The 20,814-nt window shown below is 51.7% G+C and overlaps 1 protein-coding gene across 6 annotated transcripts in view; it reads left to right on the top strand.

Annotated features, from left to right (window-relative positions):
* Positions 1-213: 213 nt before the first annotated feature.
* COBL (cordon-bleu WH2 repeat protein) overlaps positions 214-20,814 on the top strand; it is a 276,897-nt gene continuing 256,296 nt past the window's right edge. For all 6 annotated transcript variants that reach the window (XM_043588470.1, XM_043588471.1, XM_043588468.1 and 3 more), the window contains exon 1: positions 214-635. In XM_043588470.1, the coding sequence (XP_043444405.1) occupies positions 595-635 (41 nt within the window). In that variant the 5' untranslated portion in view covers positions 214-594. The remainder of the gene's footprint in view (positions 636-20,814) is intronic.

Genomic DNA, 20,814 nt, shown 5'->3' with positions numbered 1-20,814 from the left:
CCCGACGCCTCAGATAGCCCGGCACGGAGGAAGGTTCGGTGAGGTTCCAGGGCAGAGGCAGCGACACCGGTCACTCGCTTCTCATCCTCCAACCTCAGTCCTTCCCCGGCTGGTCCGCCCACGTCGCCCTCGAGGGCCTCGCGGGGGCCAGGTGGTTCCCCCTGCCGCAACTCCTCCCCGCCGGGGCGCGGCCCGCGCCTCCGGATCCCCCGCGCCGCCCAGCCCGGGGCGCGCTCCGTCGCGGGGTGGAGGAGCCGGGGAGAGGCCCGGGAGGGGCGCTGCGGCGGGCGGGGTGTCGCCCCCGGGGCCCAGGCGCGGCCCACCCCGTCTCGGGACACGCGCGGGCGGGCGGGGGCGGCGCTCCGGTGGGCGCGGCGCACCTTGCTCCCGGCGCCCCCGCCCCGCGCCAGCCCCTCCCCGCCCGCGACCGTCCCAGCCCCTTCCGTCCGCTCGCCCCGCCGCTGTCCTCCGCCGGCCCGCGTGGGAGGACGATGGGTCAGCGCGGAAAAAGTGAATGAGGGCGGCGGCGGCGGCAGCGAGCGCCTGACTCGGCCGGGCCCGGGCACCGCGCGCGCCCCCCGCCCCGCCGGCTCCATGGACGCGCCGCGCGCCTTGGCGGCCAAGCCCCCCACCGGGTAAGTGGCCGGGCGGCCGGGCGGCGCGCGGGCCGGGGCCCCGCTCGGACCGGACGCCCGCGCCGCGCGCACTCGGGGCAGAGGGAGGGGGGCGCGGGCGCCCTGAGGGGCGGGGGGGGGGGCGCGCTCGGGGCGGGGGGCGCCCCCTCTCCGGCCCGCGGGTCCGCGCCCCCCGCCGCGGAAGGGACTTGTGTACTTAGTGCGCCCGGGTCGTTGCCCAGGTAACAGTGTCAGGCCGAGGCCGGGGCACGCTCGGCGCCGCGGTGTTTGTGTGCGCGCGCCCTTTTTGGGGGGTCCCCGCGGGCAGAGCCCTCGGCCACCTCCCGAGCGATCGCCCCCGGCGCCGGGAGGGCGGTGGGAGACCTGGCCTGGAACTCCCGCCCCGCCACCCGCTTGCTCGGCGTCTGCCCCGGGTTCCCGTGGTGGCCGCTCGCCCCGCCGCGGTCGGCGGGTTACGGTCCGCTCCTCCCCGCGATGAAGGGGACGCTCCGGGACCTCGCAGACGCCTGGGTCCGCCTTCGGGAGCGCGGTCGTGCAGAGGGCACTGTCCTCGCGCTCTGCGGACGTCTGCGCCCCTTCCCCCGGCTTGCTTCTCCGCGGTTCCCCGGGACAGTGTGCAGGGCACGGACCCGAGGAGGAGACCCCGACTTCGCAGCTGAGGTCGGGGCGTGCATCCTGCCTGCGCGGATCTGCGGCTGCCCAGACCTGTCCGGGTGTCCGCTTCCATCCCCGCACACCTTGGGTGTAGCGATTGCTCGCCACATTCCGGTTTTGCTCGCGAAGTACCTGCCCCAGTGCGGGAAACGCTAGCAGGACCCTGAGCCGGAGTTTGAACGGCGCACCCCCAGACCAGGCCGCGGGGTCACGCGAGGCCCGTGCGGACACTGCGGCGGCGCCCTGCGACCCGCGCACCCGCTCGCTGGCCTGGGGCGAGTGTGCCATGAGTCTTGCGAATGGAATGAGCGGTTGGGTGGGTCCTGCACCTGCTTACGAATGGGCCCACTTTCCGCTGTGGGGACAACTAATCTCTTCTCTTTGCACTTGTGTCCCACTGACTCACCCTGCCCGAGTGCCCATGGCCGCTGTGTGGCCCAAGTCTGCAAAAGGTTTTCGAACGTGTTCTTTTTGTTTTTGTTTTTTTAACTCTCTTTAATGCCAGGAAAAAGTGAGCCAGGTTAGCAAATCAAATAATCCCGGAGCCGAGGAATGTTAAAAAGAACTTTTTCTTCTCTTTCTTTTTTTTTTTTTCCAGTGCACTTAGTGGTGGTTATGTAATTGCATTTGAACAAACAATTCCCCAAAAGAAAATAAAGTGGGGAATCCCTTTTCACAGACACGGGCCTCCCGAATGGCATGATTCAGAATTACTTTTAAACCTGTCGCTTTGGGAACCTGTTTAATAAGCCTGTTTAAGGAGAGGGAATCTTTTTCTCACTATCACGTAGCAGGAGGGGAAGTATGAAGGGGAGAGCTAATTGCAAGAGGCCAGCAGAACTGAATTTAGAGATTATTTGTGAAGGCCGGGAAGGGAATCTGATTATGGAAGGGAAGTGGCGAATCCTGACCTGGGCACACGCTCCCCGGTGCTGTATGGGCAAGAGGGGACTCCACAGCCCTTCTTGTCTGAGCTCTGGTTGGACTTCACATCTCAGTCTTCCCCTGGGGAACCAAGGGCTTTTGCTGTGGATACAATGACAACATAGGCAGTGGTCCCTACCCATACACTTAGTTCTTTTCCTCTGATCTGCTTTCTTGAACGTCTTTGTCCGAGAGATGTAGACGCGCAGCTTTTAGCTTCTGTAATTCCCAGTTATTTTATCGTCCGCCGTTTGTTTTCGTCCCTGTAGTGAAGAAGCTCCTAGAAAATATCCATGTGCTTGGATTTCCCAGGTAGGAATTACATGATTAAGTAAGCTGTGGTGTGTTAAAATCGGAGGAGAGAAATGGTCTTGGGCTTTTTGAATATTTTATATAATTTAGGTGTTTTGTCCGCCTACTGGAGAGGGTGGATATGGATGTGAAATTTCTGGCTTTGGTAGATTATTGGTAGCGGTCAGGTGCCATTGGTTCTTCCCTGATCTGCTCCTCTGTTGCTGCAGGATAAGGCAGTGCTTGCCATGTGCTCTGGGGAAATTTGTTTTCTGCCTGATACTGCAAGCGATGACTATCAGATCAAACTTGGAGCAAGCTCTCGTTTTCCCACATGATCCAAGTGAGTGATGTGGTGAATTTGTTGTTGACTGAATCATTCGCCGTCCTGCGATACGTAGAAAGGGGCTGACCAGGGACCGGTGACATAAAAAGACTTCATACCACAAACCAAGAAGCCCTTCTTGAGGGGACCTGAAGGGATAATCTGTTCGTGGCTGTAGATTGTATATGCCACTAAATTATTAATAAGTGGTTACTAATTCTCTTTATTCAACCCAATTAGTTGGGTTGAAATTGTATGTTTTTACTAGTAATTTCATGAAAACAAGGACTTGTGACTAACTTAACTGGGAAAAAAACTGACTCCTTTAGGCAAAAAGTGACAAGTCGACTTGATGTGACTTCTAAGGAATTTTAGAGCACAGTTGAGGTGTCAGAATGTTCTGGAATTACCAGGGAAAACAAATTTCCTTTCAGTGAGGTTTTTAAATATACTTAAGTCCATTTAAGATTAACTTTGAGTTTATCTGTTTACTTTTAGTCTCTTTTTTTTTGAGTGTTTATGAGATCCCTGCCACTGGTAGGTGGTCATGGAACCCAGGGTGAAACTTCCCTCTTGGCCCTCTGTGAATGGGACAGTGTGCTGGGGGTTGGAAGGGTACTGGTTAATTTTTTTCTATGGAGGAAACACGGAGTTCTGTAGAATAGAATAGTCCCCAGTGACATGAAATGTCAAAACAGCCGGGGCATTCGCTCAATGGCCGCATTCAAGGACCATGCTTACATAAAAACCAGTGGAAGTTTGCTAATCAATTTCATCAGGATCTGAGCTTCACGAAGGCATAGCTGATGCTCGTTTCTGAGAATCAGTATGTGTGGATTCCATCAAGTTATTAGAACAAGAAAATAATTTTTTTAAATTAATGGAAGTGGGTAACTTGTGCTGCTTCTGCCCTGTCACCACCCCCCCCCCCAACAAAAAATAAAGTATAGGAACTGCTTTCTTGACAGTGACCATGGACCATGGCAGTGAGGTCTTCCATACAAGTATACAGATGTTAATGAATATTAATGAATGTATACTAAAATAAGAAGGAAGGTTAGGTTTCTAGCCTTTTCTAAAAAAACAGGTTTCTGTGGGGTGCCTGGGTGGCTCAGTTGGTTAAGCGTCGGAATCTTGGGTTTCCGCCCAGGTCATGATCTCATGGTTCATGAGTTCGAGCCCTGCATCAGGTTCTGTGCTGACAGTGTGGAGCCTGCTTGGGATTATCTCCCTCTCGTTCTCTCTCTTCTTCCCCCCTTCTTGCTTCTGTCTCTCTCTCTCTCTCTCCTTCAAAATAAAATAAACATTAAAAGCATTAAAAAACGAAAATAAAAAAATAAAAACAAGCATTCTAGACTTTTGGGCGACATGTTTACGTTCTTTAAAATGATAGTCTAATGATTTGCTACATTGAACGCTTCGCATTTCACTTCAAAGATGTTACTTCTTAGCCATACTTATGGGAGGCAGTTCACTTAAGGCTGTAATGTTAGATATTGTTTGATGGGATGTGGAAAGCAGGCCTAGGGAGTTTTATTCTTTTGCAATTATAGTTTCTCTGAATAAGTTCCAGGAGTTGGACATTCCCCTGTGACACTATCAAATGACCTTAGGGCACTTTTAGTATTTCCTCAGTGGCTGTGTAAGGTTGATGGAGCTCAATTATGATTTAAATTGGGTGTGTGGATATTCGTACCATGTCGCCTCTCTCCTGCCTCCTGGACCTCCTCTGTTCTTCCCTGGACGGCCTTTCCCCGGATCAGGGGCCTGGCAGAGCCGGTTGTCACTGAGCACAAGTGGCTGACCGCTCTGGACACTTGCATGTCTGTGTTTCAGTGGTCTTTTTCGCTTGGGACCTGGAAAGAGAAGTCATAACTTGTGTGCACCCAAGAGCACGTCCATGCTTATTTAGAAAGCAATGATCATAGGCTATGTCTGCACACCATAATAAGTGGTTTGGGTTTCCAGGTGTTTCATGCTTTGTTCTTAATCATTAACCCCAATTTTATAAGTGGTCGGAGGTTTTGAACAGTGAGCGGAAAAGTATTTGATGCCAAAGTAGCCTGCGGGGTCGAGGATGTGCGCACTTACAGTATAGAAACACTTGGTTGTGATTTGGTCTTGAACTAAGTGAAATAATACACTAAGTGAATAAATACACGTAGCGTATTTATTAGGTGACGTTTCCCTAAATCCTGTCCATTCGTCTCCGTGTCGATTTTCTGCGTTGGTTAATTATACTTAATGGTTTTTTTTTTTCCTTCGCTTACTTTGAGCTATAACAGTACGTCTGAGCTCCTGACTTGCAGAGAGCTTTTATGACATCCCTTTTTACTGTTTTTATGATTTTCATTGATTTAAGCGCATTTTATTTATTTTTTTTTTTTTATTAAAAAAAATTTTTTTTTTCAACGTTTATTTATTTTTGGGACAGAGAGAGACAGAGCATGAACGGGGGAGGGGCAGAGAGAGAGGGAGACACAGAATCGGAAACAGGCTCCAGGCTCTGAGGCATCAGCCCAGAGCCTGACGCGGGGCTCAAACTCATGGACCGCGAGATCGTGACCTGGCTGAAGTCGGAGGCTTAACTGACTGCGCCACCCAGGCGCCCCGATTTAAGCGCATTTTAAATGTTAGCGCTCTCCCCTCCCCCCGCAGTTTATACCTTTGTTTTCTCATTTCACTGTGTCCCAAGAGTGTTTACCCCAGTGTTCTCTTATGTCACTTTTCCTTTATGTTTCCACACTGCTTTATTTTGTGCCAGTCTCTTCCCATAGTAACATTACGCTTTTTTCTCATGCACACTTTATTTGGTTTCATTTGCTTTATACCAAGCGGATGATCCTTTCTGAAGGCCTAACGGTATTTGTTCGAGACTAGATTTTGCTGTGTACTCTGGTGTGACGATGACAGTGGGTCCCCAACAACGTCCGTACTCCCTCCTGCCTGTCTCCAGAACGTCCCGGGCTTCTGAGAAAATCCCTCTGGAGAGAGCCCACCTCCCCAGCTGGGCGATGCTTCGTGGCCTCTAGCGGTTTTTACACGCTTCCATCTGGATTCCCTAATTAGGTGGGGAGCTGCTCCCTTGCCAAGACCCTATTTTCTACAGGTAAGTCCGATTAGAATAAGGTCCATGGTGAAAACCATTTCTTTTAGAAAAAGGGAAAAGAGGAAGAAGCTTTTCAACCATCAACATGTATTTCATTTATGTGCTTTTGATTAGACAGATTCCCAGACCCCGAACGCTTTTGTACAGACACTCCTGTAAGATTCCTACACCACCTTCACCAAAGCGAGCAGTGCCTTTTGAAGAGACGTTGATTGGCTTAGGGAAATCGTCGAAGTCCTTGTCCCTTTTCCCCCCAAAAATGACACAAATCCCCAAAGATGAGCCCAGTAAGTCAGGAGTCTTGACTCATGGATCTCCGCCCCCCACCCCTTTCCTTCTCACTGTTACCCAAGAACCCAGATGAGGAACCATTGTCTTAGGGGCACTTCCCTTGGGGACAACGAGCTGTCCTTGTTCCGGGGACACATGTGGACGTGCTCGTACTCTCACTGGGCACAGAGGACAGGGTAGTGACCACGTGGCCCTAGTCCATGATGCCTGTGCCTGGGCAGGAATCCTGTTTGACTTCCTCCTACCAAAGCCTGACAGGCAGGCCCAGGGGAAAGGAAGACCTGGGTCTTGGGGTCAGTCGTGCGGGATTCAGTTTAGCCTTCTTAGCCGGGCCTGCAGGGAGCAGTCCCGAGGTGGCTCCTGCCCGTCCCCCAGCCCAGCACTAACAAAACTGCCAGGCCGATGATGTTATGTGTCTGTGTCCAGTATGGCAGCCACGGAGCCTTGGAGTGAGGAACTGAATTTCTCCCTTTTAAATTTTTCATTAATTTACGGGCGCCTGGGTGGTTCAGTCGGTTGAGTGTCCCGACGTCAGCTCGGGTCATGATCTCCCAGTTTGTGGGTTTGAGCCCCCCGTCAGGCTCTGTCCTGACAGCTCGGAGCCTGGAGCCTACTTCGGATGCTGTGTCTCCTTCTCTCTCTGCACCCCCCCCCCCACTCACACTCTGTCTTTCTCGCTCTCAAAAATAATAAACATTAAGAAAAAAAATTAAGAAAACATTTAAAAACATAAAACATAAAAACCATTAAGAAAACAATTTTTTAAAAAAATCTTCATTAATTTAAACATAAAGAATTGCGCGTGGCCAGTGGTGCCTCAGTGGCCTGAGCAGATCCGCTGCTGTTTTGCTGCTGTCCCTCTGTCCTTCCTGAACTGGAACGTCCCCTGCTTTCTCAAACTTCCCCTCTCCTCTTGGCCTCCCCTTGGCTTCTCATCTTCCGGCCCGGAAGATTCCTGCTCATTCTTCCAGCTGCTGTCCTGCCACCGTCCATTCCCTCTTTCAGAAAACCTTCCATGGGGGCAGCATCTCCTACCTGCTTGTCTCTGACCCACTGAATTCTGAGCTCCTCCGAGGCAGGGACGTCACCCCGTGAGTGTCGTGGCAGGGACCTCTGGCATGGGACAACTGTTAGCATGGTCTCAAGCCTCGTGTGAGCTCTAAAGTCCTGGGATTCTAAGTGTTCCCAGAAATTCTCCATCCCTTCTTGAAAAAAAAAAATTGAATTTTTTCATTAAACTGACCCAGTGTGCCAGCTGTGCAGACTTATTCTTTGCAGACCCGGGAGGTGTCAGGTGTCCTATTTTGAGGGACGTAAAGTATTAGGCAACCCGCGGCGATAGTGTTTGAAAGAGGAAATGATTTTCCATCACCCTTACGTGAAAGTCTGCCTCGCTCCGGGCTGGCTTCGAGGTGTGGCTGGGATCTGGATGTTTATGTCCACCCCCCCCCATTAATATGTAGAAACCCTGACCTCCAAGGGGGTGGTACTGGGCAGTGGGGCTGTGGGAGGTGCTCAGGTCACGAAGGGGGAGCCCTCCTGATGGGGACTGGTGCCTGCGAAGAGACCCGTGAGCTCTGTCGGCCCCTCCACCACGTGAGGACCTGGGGAGAAGTCTGCAGCCCAGAAGAGGGGCCCCACCAGACCTCGCTGGCACCTCGACCTTGGACCTCTAGCCTCCAGAACTGTGAGCAGTAAACTTCCCCTGTTTACAAGCCGCCCAGTCTGCGGCCTTTGGTTGTGGCAGCCCGAACAGGCCGAGGGGGGTGCCAGATCCTCGGGGACCTGCTTCTTTCTGTCTTGATGCTCTGCCATGGCCAGGGCACCCTGTGAACTTGCCCCGGCCCAGCCCGAGGAGGGGTGAGGGATGGAGGTCACGGCCTCTGCTCTCGCGTCTGAGCTGAACGTTCCATCACGTATCCCTTCCCTTCTTTCCACCAACCCAATCTGTCTTTTGGTTTGTTTGTTTTTTTAAAAAATCGTGGTAGGGGCGCCTGGGTGGCGCAGTCGGTTAAGCGTCCGACTTCAGCCAGGTCACGATCTCGCGGTCCGTGAGTTCGAGCCCCGCGTCAGGCTCTGGGCTGATGGCTCAGAGCCTGGAGCCTGTTTCCGATTCTGTGTCTCCCTCTCTCTCTGCCCCTCCCCCGTTCATGCTCTGTCTCTCTCTGTCCCAAAAATAAATAAACGTTGAAAAAAAAAATTAAAAAATCGTGGTAAACTATACATAACGTAGCATTTACCAGTCTCACAGTTTGGTGGCATTAGGTACGTTCACACTGTTGTGCAGTCATCCATCTTCGGAACTTTCTCCGGAACTTTCTTCCATTTAACGCTACCTGCCCATCCGCCTCCCCCAGCCTCTTTAAATCTCTTGCCCCCTTTCTACTTGGGGTGCCTGAGAGTGTGACACCCCCCTAGGGACCTCACGGGGGTGGGATCACACAGTGGCATTTGGGGACGGGCTCATTCATGTTGTAGTGTCTGTCAGGATGCCCTTCCTTTAGCTTTTTTTTTTTTTTAATGTTTATTTACTTATTTTGAGAAAGACAGCAAGAGAGAGCATGAGCAGAGGAAGGGCAGAGAGAGAGAGAGAGAGAGAGAGAGGATCCCAAGCAGGCTTAGCACTGTCAGCACAGAGCCCGATGCGGGGCTCGAACTTACAAATGGTTAGGTCATGACCTGGGCTGAGATCAAGAGTCAGACACGTATCCGACTGAGCCACCCGGGCGCCCCAAGGTGCCCTTCCTTTTTAAGGCTGAGTGAGTCTCCGAAATGTCTATTTCCCGCTTGTTCCTCCTTGCTGAGACTGGTAGACGTTTTTGCTTCCACGTTTTGGCTGTCATAACTAACGCCGCTGTGAACGTGGGTTTGCAAGCAACAGTCCCCGCTTTTGCTGCTTTTGCGTCCCTGGAAATGGGATCGCGGGGCCAGATGGCAGTTCTCGGCTGCATTTTTTAAAAAAAATTTTTTTTCAACGTTTTTTATTTATTTTGGGACAGAGAGAGACAGAGCATGAATGGGGGAGGGGCAGAGAGAGAGGGAGACACAGAATCGGAAACAGGCGCCAGGCTCCGAGCCATCAGCCCAGAGCCTGACGCGGGGCTCGAACTCACGGACCGCGAGATCGTGACCTGGCTGAAGTCGGACGCTCAACCGACTGCGCCACCCAGGCGCCCCTCTCGGCTGCATTTTTGAAGACCCTCCATGCTGTTTTCCGCAGCAGCTGCACCATCGCACATTCCCACCCACGGTGTGTGAGGGTCCAGGGTCTCCACATCCTCGCCACGGCCCCGTGTCAGTCACCTGGCCATTTAAACTCTTGGAGGATGAGGGGACAGGAACCAGGGAGCATCTCCCACTCCCCAGGCAGGCAGGGGGGAGCTTTGGCACCGGTGGGCAGACAGGGTGGGTGACGTGCCCCTCTGCCTTCCTCCAGGATCCTGGGAGGCCCCAAGCTGTCTCAGAATGGGTGCTCCGGCAGTTCCTCGGCCCCTGCTGGAAAATGTGTCCTTCGTTTGCTGTGAGTGTTAAGTCACAGAAAATGGTGCAGGGCTCCCTGCTGTGGCCATGGGTCCACCTGACGTGGGCCCGATTGGCAGCCAGCATCCTCGGGCAGCAGTCTCCCTGCACGTGTTGTCCTCAGCACTGAGAAGGTGGAAACGCCTGCACCCCGGCCCCATCCATCTGAGAGAGCGCTCTGACACACAAGGCCAGTGTGGACCCGGCTTTTTGTCTGCAGCACAGCAGGGCGCTAACACTTTCTGTCTCTGAGGTCTCCGCTCTTGTCATGCATGCCACACCCACTTTTGCGTGTTCAGAATAGTGCCAGCCTGCTAGGGTGGGAGGAAGGAGGATCTCAGAGTGTGGGGGTGGCCCAGGAGGGACAGTCAGGGCTTCCCACCTCCCCACTGGCCTGGGCATCGGGTGGGATGGGGAGAACGTGCCTGCATTTTCCGCAGTGTGTGTGCTACTGTGTGGCCCTAGGAGTCAAAGGGTGGAAGAAGGAAATACCTTGACCCTGCAATCACGTGTAAAGAGCTTGGACAGTTTTAGCAAAGTGAGGTCAGAAACTTGATGGGAAAACGGGCTGTGAATGCATGCGCGAGAGTGTGTGTGTGCATGTATTTGTGTGCATGTGGGTATTGTGTGTGTGCGTGTAGCCATGTGTGAGTGAGTGTGTGTGTGTGTGCATGTGTGCACATGCATGAGGGTGTGCGTGTGCGTGCCTGGATATGTGGGGATCAATGTCAAGTTTAAAATCACTTGCAGTACTTGGCAGAGAAGCAGATTCCCAAATCAGATCCTGGAAGTTTTTTCAAGCCCAGCGTTTTGGGAGCTGAGTATAAAAATAGCTCGGGTGAGAGGGACAATACGGCAGAAGTGTATACTTTTGTTCGTGTGGCTGATGTTCGAGACTTAAATGTAGTTTTGTTGGCTGGAGCCCTCTTCATTGAAAGCACAATCCGCTGATGTGCAGTAAACAAACCATTAGGTGGGAAGGAGACAGGGTCCCTGTGGCAAAAAGTGGGACATCGGCCACGGAGGCTAGCTGCTGACCGAGACCCCCGTCCACCCACCTGTCTTCCCTTCCCGCTGTCTGCAATTCTCATGGACACTCATTTCGGGGTGGGATTGAAAACTTTCTCCTCCTCTGCTTCCAAATGACCATCGTAAAGGTTACCCGTGTCCTGACAACGCCTGCAGAAAGGATGACGTAGAAGTGGTTTGCTTTAAAAACCGTTCGTGAGGGGCTCCTGGGTGGCTCAGTCGGTTAAGCATCTGACTTTGGCTCAGGTAATGATCTTACGGTTTGGGAGTTCGAGCCGCGCGTTGGGCTCTGTGCTGACAGCTCAGAGCCCGGAACCTGCTTCGGATTCTGTGTCTCCTTCTCTCCCTGCCCCTCCCCTGCTCATGCTCTGTCTCTCTCAGTCTCAGAAATAAGTGTTTAAAAAAAACAAGCGTTCATGAAAAAAATAAATAAAATAAATAAAAAGCATTGATGAGGAGGTCATGAGGTGTGAGTGTTTCTCTTGTCCAGCCGCCGTAGATCAGTCCCCTTTACCACTTCCCAGATGTGTCTACACCGATCCACAGTGGAAAAACACGTCCTATGTGGTGAGGTTAGCGTGTATCACGTCTCCAACATTCACAGAGCAGCAAAAGCTAGTTTGGAAACGTCGCTACTTTACTTTCTTTAATTAAAAAAAATTTTTTTTTGTTTTATTTTTGAGAGAGAGACAGAGTATGAGAGGGGGAGGGGCAGAGAGAGAGAGGGAGACACAGAATCCGAAGCAGACTCCAGGGTCCGAGCTGTCAGCGCAGAGCCCGACGAGGGGCTCGAACCCACGGACTGCGAGATCGTGACCCGAGCCGAAGTTGGACGCTCAACCGACTGAGCCACCCAGGCGCCCCCATTCTTTTTCTTTTCTTTTTAAGTTTATTTATTTTGATGGGGGGAGGGGCAGAGAGCGGGAGAGACAGAATCTCAAGCTCGACATGGGGCTCAGCCTCATGAACTGAGAGATCACGACCTGAGCCGAAATCAAGAGTCATCCCCTCAACTGACTGAGTCACTGAGGCGCCCCTGTGCTCATCTGTTCTGACAGCAGGGGACCTTGAAGGAGCAGATGGTTAACCCCCCCACCTGGCATCCAGCTGGGGGCTAAAAAAGTGTCACAAAGCACCCCCCCCCACCACGTCCTTAGCTCATTTGGGGCCTACGCAAGTCAACCATCCCTCGATCTGTTTTCTTCTGATAGTTTTAAAACTTGTTAGGGGCGCCTGGGTGGCGCAGTCGGTTGAGCGTCCGACTTCAGCCAGGTCACGATCTCACGGTCCGGGAGTTCGAGCCCCGCGTCGGGCTCTGGGCTGATGGCTCAGAGCCTGGAGCCTGTTTCCGATTCTGTGTCTCCCTCTCTTTCTGCCCCTCCCCCGTTCGTGCTCTGTCTCTCTCTGTCCCAAAAATAAATAAACGTTGAAAAAAAAAAAAAAAAAAAAAACAAAAAACTTGTTTGAGTCTGTCTCCCAAAAATAGTTGAGCCCTCTTGATAATGTTTTACTTAACCTGTGCGGAACCCTCCCCCTGCCCCCACCCTGTCAGTTACAACCAACCATTAGAACTGACATCCGCAAAGTTGGAAAAACAGGGCTTTTGTGGAAAACATTGCTCTGGAGAGGGCACATCTGAGTGGGAGTCGCCAGGGGAAAATTCCATGTTTGAAATGTTTCCTTGATGTTTACCGCTCGTTTTGTGACTTTAAAATGATATGGTATCTGTGTGTCAGGATTTGGACTTTAACTAGTGAGGTTGGTGGGAAGCAATGAATGAGCTGTTTTGTTTTGTTGTTTAGCTTTTAAAATTTTATTTAGAGAGAGCAAGTAGGCGGGGAGGGGCAGAGGAAGAGAGCGAGAGAATTCCAGGCAGGCTCCACGCTCAGTGTGGAGCCCGACGCAGGGCTCGATCCCCTGACTCTGGCATCATGACCTGAGCTGAAATCAAGAGTCGGACTCTCCACTGACTGAGCCACGCAGGCGCCCCGGCCAACTTCCTCTTAAAATGACTCTATTTTTTAGCTAAGGGAAGGTCACGACGCTGAACAGGCTGACCCCACCTCTGTTTCTGCCTCTCCTTCAGCCCACAAGGCTTGGGGGGGTGCCACCCACCGCCTCCTACCCCACATTGCACCCTTGCTGTTCACATCAGGGCACATGTGCGTGTTGACCTTGTCACTGGATTTGGATGACAGGCTTTCCCGTCCACATTCAACCCACATCCAGATTTTTATAAAGGGCGTAACATGTTTCTACACCTCTGTCCATGCAAATGGGTGTAGGAGCACAGCCCTGAAATTACCGTGTGTTGTAATAACTTTGTAACCAGGCTCCGGTGGCCATCCCTTTATTGTATTTTCAAACACGGCAGCTCCAGAGTAGAAGTTTCTATGGCGGTGATGGCAACATCCATAGCTCAGTTCCAAGAACGCGGCTTCGAGTGATGCACGGGTCACTTTGTCACAGATCGGCTTTGGGAAGACGGAGCCAGCGAGTTAGCTCGTGCTTGACGCGGGTCAAGTCCTATGTTTCGAAACCACGACCATCACCAGCATTGTGACTCTTCGGGAAATAACGGATGGTCTGCTCCCTTTGTCTTAGCAGCAGAATGTCTTCCGGCGGGATTTCCCATCCAGGTTGACCTCTAAGAAGTGATGGCGCCCTTGCTTTATTTCTGTGGCGCCTCCGCATTGATTATCCTGGGGGTGAGGCCAGACGCCCGCCCCTTGTTAGCCAGCCAGCCAGTCCACCATTATTCCGTAAGCATCTCCTAGCCCCGGGGAGAATCCAGAGAGGGACCAGGCCAAGACGAGACATAAAAGATCCCTTAAAACCAACCTAAAGGAAGGTCTTCTGGCCATGACTATGGACAGGGGGAGATGAGGAAAAGCTTACCACGCTTTGCGCTGAGGCTGACAATTAGATAAAATGCGTAGGTGGGGAGGCGGAGACCCAGCACTGTGGGAAGGGCCGCTGTGAGTAGAAGAGGGTGTGAGGATCCAGGATCCTTCCTTCGTAGGACGATGGGCAGACAGACCTCCGGCTGACTGAAGGGGGGAGACTGCGGGGCTGTGCAGCTTTACTTATTTATTTATTAATGTATTATTTATTAATTTACTTAAAAGCGTATTTATTTTTGAGAGAGAGAGGGAGACACAGAATGCGAAGCAGGCTCCAAGCTCTGAGCTGTCAGCGCGGAGCCTGACCTGGGGCTCGAACTCACGAACCATGAGATCGTGACCTGAGCCGAAGTCGGACGCTCAACTGAATGGGCCACCCAGGTGGCCCTATTTTTTTATTCATTTTTGTAATGTTTTATTTATTTTTGAAAGAGAGAAAGAGAGCGCAGAGGAGGGGCAGAGAGGGCGGGGGGAACAGAGGATAGGTCCAAAGCGGGCTCTGAGCGGACAGCAGAGAGACCGATGTGGGCCTCGAACTCACGCTGAGAGGTCATGACCTGAACAGCACGTGTTTAGATGCCCAATGTAGTGGTGCCAGGAGTGGAGGGCCAGCCTGGGAGTCTGGATTTCGTCTTAAAGACGTAAGGGATCAGTCAGTGTTGAGCAGAAGAGTGCCATCCTCACGGACAGAGTGTGTTCTTAGGAGTTTAGCCTGAAGCCAGGATGTGAGAGGCCCAGAGAGGAAAAGGGAGTGTCTGGGAACCAGCCGGGACAGCCAGCGTTCCAGTAGCCCAGGCGCTGACCTTGCCTCCACCGAGGTGAATGGAAAGGAAGGGATGGTGTTAGAGATGCCAGGTGCACAACTCTGGGAGCCACAGGTCACAGAGTGGTGCAACTCCAAACATGGGTAACTGGGAGAAGTCTGTGGCCTTTGGAGCTACGATGGTGGGAGCTAGGAGGAGGGGAATGAGGAAGTTTGGAAGAAAGCTCTTCACTTACTCATAATGAGTGTGAGGCAGGTGAAGGAGAGGCTAAGAGATAATCAGGCAGGACTCCTGTCTTCCAGGTGCTTAAATCCAGCGGAGGACAGGGGGACAGAGCAGGTTTGACACGCACAGCCAGGGAAGCTCGGAGTGGGGCACCCTGGGTCAGGGCAGGAGAGAGGAGGAGGCCTCGCGGAGAGAGCCACAAACAGCTCTGTGAGGACTTGGGCGGCATGGGTCCCGTGTCCTGTCCCACTGCTAGGTCCCACGCAGCAACCACAGCCAGTGTTGTTGGGTGCTCACTGAGCACTGTTGAAAGTGCTTGCGTGGGTCCCCTCACTGTATTCCTTAAAACAGTCTGGGAAGTGTGTGCTACTGTTTCTCCCATTTGTGAATGAGGAACGTGGGACATAGAGAGGTTCATCAGTGATAGCAGGGTCAGCGTGGTGGCGCAGTTAACCTGGCACAGTTCTTAACCCCTCCTCGTAGTCTTTAGATATTGGCAGTAAGGTCGCTCTGGGCCACAAAGACAGTTCTAGGTTGAAGTCTGAGACATGGGGAGGGTTTTCTAGGAGACATGAAGTGGGAACAAAGTCAGGTCCTTGGGGAGGTGCAGATTTTGTGGGAGAAAAGTGAACGTTTGTAGAGCGTGGGGTAGAGCTCAGGGTGGGGCCAGGCTTCTGGTTTATTCCTTCATTTCACTTCCAGCACTTCTGATGGGAAGGCCATTATCCATTTTCTTTAGGAGGCAGTGGGCCTCATCCACCATTCCTGCATCGGGTAGTGGTAAAAGGATGCAGGGATTCAGGCCCAGACCTACCATGCACATACTGCTGTTTCAGTTTCCATGGGACACATTTAGCCCTCTGTGCTTTAATAAGTGCAGTTTGAGTCTGAAACCAAAGGCAACCATTAACACTTGTAATAATAAAATCAGAAAGAAGCAATGAATCAGGTTTTCAGGGTCAGGTCTGCAGAGTCTGTGTTTGCAGTGGGCCTGGAGGCCAGTTCTATTCAAAGTATGGTCTGTGGACCTGTGTGCAGTGAGATACGTATGCAGCTGAGATGGCTGACCAGAAAGCAGCACTTAAAACAGCTTGACATAGCTGTGACATCCAAGTGCCCAGTCTGAGTAGCGATGTGGTTGAACAGAGTATGCACAGTTCTGGTCTTGCAGAACAGGTGTGGGAGAGCCAGTGGGGTGAGTGCTTTCTGTGCAGTGTTATTTATCCCCCTCACTAGACCTTTATGTAGTACCGTTACTGTCACCACTTGGGGGATGAAGACACTGAACCCCAGAGAGGTAACTAACTTGCTCAGACTTCCTATAGCCAGCAGTGGCCCTTCTTACGTGCCTTTTCAATTGTGGATACGTTCTCTCATTCTCTGAACATGACTGCCAGCTTCCTGTTGCCCCAGTCCCATCAGTAGGGCACAGGCACACGGTGCTGGTCCTGCCTAGAATGTTCTAGTTGGGTCTGAGACCTTCCTGGCATGCTATCGGTCAGTCCCCACTGGAACCTGGGCCCATGTGCTGGGGGTTATTAACCCTGTAGCCAGTTCAAATCTTGTGACCCTAGGCGGAAAGAGACAGATAGGGGAAGATAAGCAGAATCTGGATTTCTGTGGTCTCGGCCTGATTTACCTCCTTTCAGTGCTTTGGAAGCTAGGGATTTGCAGAAGTTCTTTGGAACAGAGTACTTTCTTGACAGCCAGCTGTGAAACTCCCAGTCTGAAAGTGGTGGCATAGGTTTGCTGGGGGCACTTGTTGGCAGCCTCACTAAATCCCTCGGGGTCTTCACAAGGCCCCGTGACCTGAGAGGGTCGTGTGCAGGTGTGCTCACGTGTGTGTACATGGACCTTGGAGGTTGTCTGCTCATTTCCAGGGAGGGCGCGGCCTCCCGTCTGGCCTCAAAGCCCGGCGGGAAGTTACTAGGTGCGTGCCAGCAACATCTCCTTGTGACTCTCCTGTCCTAGACTGCTGTGGCTCCGGGGGTATCGTGCAGGTAGCGCTTCCTTTATTCCACGAGTGTGGTCAGGGGATGGGGGTAGGGAGGTGGGGAGGAGCCTGGTCGGGGAGTGTTTGGCAGAGCTGAGCCGGGAAAAAGGAATTACTGTCACATAAGCGCCATCCTGGGGCAGGTGGGTTTGGCCCCAGAGCCTGGCGTCCTCTGTACGCAACTCGAAAGAGTCAGCTCCAGGCTTCGCTTTGGTTTTAAATCGTATAGAGTCACATTTGCTGCACAGAGATGCTCCGTCCATGTGGGCAAAGGTAGTCCCTGCTCCTGCCTAGTGAGTTAGGCCAACGCCACGGTATGTGAAGTGAGGGGGTCTATGTAACGGTAATTTACACGCACGCACGGTTGGCCGGCTTTCACAGCACCCACACCGGCATCCCGTGAGCCTGCAGGGCGGGCCTTTCTTTCCCCACTTTCCAGATGGAGGACGGTCCCATGGGTTAATTAAGAGCGATGCGGAGGCCTGCCTTGCGTGCGTGGCCCCAGCGTCTGTGCGGGGTTAGTGCTGGTGGGTGACTCAGCCCACGCCCACAGGAGTGTGCTCGTCAACCAGCTGCGCAGTGACCACACCCCCGTGGCCCGCCGCCTGGGAAAGCGTGGCCCGATCACACAGGTGGCCGGCTGGAAGACCGTAGGTGTAGTACTTATCTTGCTGAACACAGATTACCCCAAATTTAGCAGCGTAAAGTGTGACGGTGCCCCTGGACGGTTGTGACTCGGGCTGTCCCCTTAGGTTGCGGCCGTGCTTACAGAGTGGGCAGAAGCTGGCTCGTTCCATTTTTGCTCATTTTTGGCGGGACATCTCAGATCTTTGCTACGTGGTCCTCTCCACGTGGCGCCCAGCTTCCTGTTGAGCCGGGGATTCGAGAAGGAACTCGAGGAGGCTGCGCTGCCTTTATGACCGAGCCTTCCAAGTCACACACTGTCACGTAGCCTCGTATCGCATTCCTCAGAAGCAGGTCGGCAAGTCCAGCCCCCTCCCAAGGGGGTGGAATGAGGCTCCTAGTGAGGAAACTAGTGTAAAACACGTATTCTCACGTTTCAAAACCACCACGAGGCAATCTGGGCTTGATGGCCTTTTCCCAAAGCATCTTGGTTAAACCACTTGTGATAGTATTTAAAACCCACACTGGGGGTGCCTGGGTGGCTCAGTCGGGTAAGTGTCCGACTTGGGCCCAGGTCATGATCTTGAGGTTTGTGGGTTCGAGCCCCATGTTGAGCTCTGTGCTGACAGCTCAGAGCCTGGAGCCTGCTTCGGCTTCTGTGTCTCCCTCTCTCTCTCTCTCTGCCCCTCCCAACTCATGCTCTGTCTCTCAAACAATGAATACACATTAAAAAATATTTTTTTTAATGCCACTGGAATTTTGATAGGGATTGCATTGAATCTGTAGATTGCTGCGGGTAGTATAGACATTTTATCCGCATTAATTCTTCCAGCCCATGAACATAGGATATCTTTCCATGTATTTGTGTCTTCTCCTTGGGGGGATTTTGAATAAAGACACCTCAGCTTCTCCCCAAGAGAAATCAAGCGTCAGGTTCTAATTCAGCCTGCCGGCACCGGGTGGGGTTCAGTGGGAGTGGTCTGAGGAGCCCCCAGGTGGTTCAGAGGTCCCATCCTGGCTAAAGATTGCCCACTTGTTCATTCACCCATCAAGCCCTTAAATGAAATTGAATAAAAATGCTGTTCCCGCTCTCAAGGAGGCCGGCCTAGGAGTTCTGTTTAGTCTGCAAGAACCATTTACTTAGCGCACGATTGTTCTGTGTCAACAGAAATTTCCTCTCCACGGGCCCTTTTGTGTATGTTTTAATGCACTTCACGTGGTCTAACCAGGTTGTTTTGGAAAAAGACACCGAGCCCAGATTGCAAGCAAGCACTCCTGCTATACTTAGCGCCTCGCTGTGAGTAATCACCAACACGGAAATGCTTCTGAAGCCTTGACAGGCATCCACCACGAGACAGAAACGGCTGTGCAAAACACTTGCAGCGACATTTATGTAATTGTCTTCCCGCAGAATTATTTGTCTGAAAAGGAAATCGTTGATCAAAAAAAGACATGAAGTGTTTAACTTGTGTAAAATAATGCTCTGGCAAAACAAAACAAAACAAACGAACAAACAAACAAATCCCCCCCCCCCCACACACACACACAAAACTAAAACAAAGAAAGAAAGTAAAGCCAAGACTCGTTTCTAATTTTTGATTGTCCTGATATAATCAAACATCTCCCAGCACCTTTGGGTAACTTTGAATTAAAGTCATGTATGTGATAGTCTCTATGTTAATTTTTTCTCAGGTTTCTCTCCATATTATGGGTGTTTAAAAGTGAAATGATAGGGGCACCTGGGTGGCTCACTCAGTTAAACATCTGACTTCGGCTCAGGTCGTGATCTCACAAGTTCTTGAGTTCAAGCCCCACATCGGGCTCTGTGCTGACATCTTGGAACCTGGAGCCTGCTTCGGATTCTGTGTCTCTTCTCCCTCTGCCCCTCCCCCGCTCGTGCTTTGACTCTCTCTCAGAAAAAAAAAAATAAATAAACATTAAAAAATTTTTTAAAAAAGCGAAATCCATTTTTACTGACGTAGAATAATTTTAAAACTTATCCATTTGGTTAGCTGTGATTTTCTTTTAAATATGAATTAATTAAGACTCCTCTGTGTGCCGGCATGTTGAGTGTGGATAATTTGTCCCTGACTTGATAGAGCCCACAGGATAGAAACAGGGACAGATCTCTAAACAAGGAGTTAGGACACATGCTGTAAGCGAGATGTGCACAAAGTGCTTTCGGAACACCCAGAAAAGACGGTGCATTTAGTCCTCCTCGTAGGGCGGGGTGGAGATAAGTCAGGTTTATTTTTATGAAAGGCCTTCTCATAAAATGGTTCTGCTGAAGCAGTTCTTAAATATAACACTCCTTCCAGACACACACAGCAGCCAGGCGGGAGGGGCTGTAAATATCGCACCAAGATTAGCTCGCGTAAATGGACACTTAGAGCCTTATTCAGCGGGGATTTTTTCCCCCCCTGATGATCAGAAAGGAGAGTGAAGAGGTGTAGAAAAGTGCAGACAACTGAGAGACTGTCAGGATTGGACCCTTTTCAGCCAAGTTAAAGTTAAGATTAGCAAAACCACAATGAGATACCACCTCACACCTGTCAGAATGGCTAAAATCAACGACTCGGGAAACAACAGGTGTTGGTGAGGATGCGAAGGGAGAACCCTCGTGTGCTGTTGGTGGGGATGGCAGACTGGTGCACCCGCCCTGGACGACAGTATGGAGGTTCCTCAAAAAATTAAAAATAGAACTACCCTACAACCCAGCAATTGCACTACTAGGTATTTACCCAAGGGATACACGTGTGCTGTTTTGAAGGGGCACATGCACCCCGATGTTTATAGCAGCATTATCAACAATAGCCAAAGTATGGAAAGAGCCCAAATGTCCATCGGCTGATGAATGGATAAACAGGATGTCGTATGGATGTACAATGGAATATTACATGGAGATCGAGAACAGTAAAATCTTGCCATTTGCAACAGCGTGGGTGGAACTGGAGTGTATTATGCTAAGCTAAATAAGCCAGAGAAAGGTAAATATCCTATGAGTTCACTCATATGTTGAATTTAAGAAATACAACAGATGAACATAGAGGGAGGGAAGGAAAAATAATGTAAAATCAGAGGGGGAGACAAACCATAAAAGACTCTTAAATACAAAGAGAACAACCTGAGGGTTGCTGGAGGGGAGGTAGGGGAGGGGGTGGGCATTAAGGAGGGCACCTGGAATGAGCCCTGGGTGTTACATGTGACTGATGAATCGCTAAATCCTACTCCCGAAACCTATACTACACCATATGTTAACTAACTAGAATGTAAATTAAAAAACAAAAAATCGAGAGTAGGTTGTACCCTAGATCCTGCAGCTTTGGTCGCAGTTCTCGGACACGTGATCTGTGCAGACCTACAGACATGAGCAGCGTGTGCACTTAAGACACAGTGTGGTCTGATGGACCCGAGCGTGTGCTGTGTGCCGTTGGTCACCGGGCTGTTCCGTCTGCTTGGCTGGGTGGCTGGAAGTTCGTGGCAGCAGTGGTGTGGCAGGGCAGACCTAGGGCATGACCACATGCAGGG

The sequence above is a fragment of the Prionailurus bengalensis genome, chromosome A2, assembly GCF_016509475.1.
Source record: "Prionailurus bengalensis isolate Pbe53 chromosome A2, Fcat_Pben_1.1_paternal_pri, whole genome shotgun sequence".
NCBI lineage: Eukaryota > Metazoa > Chordata > Mammalia > Carnivora > Felidae > Prionailurus > Prionailurus bengalensis.
Note: the sequence above shows the minus strand (reverse complement) of the source record. Positions and strands in the feature narration are given on the sequence as shown.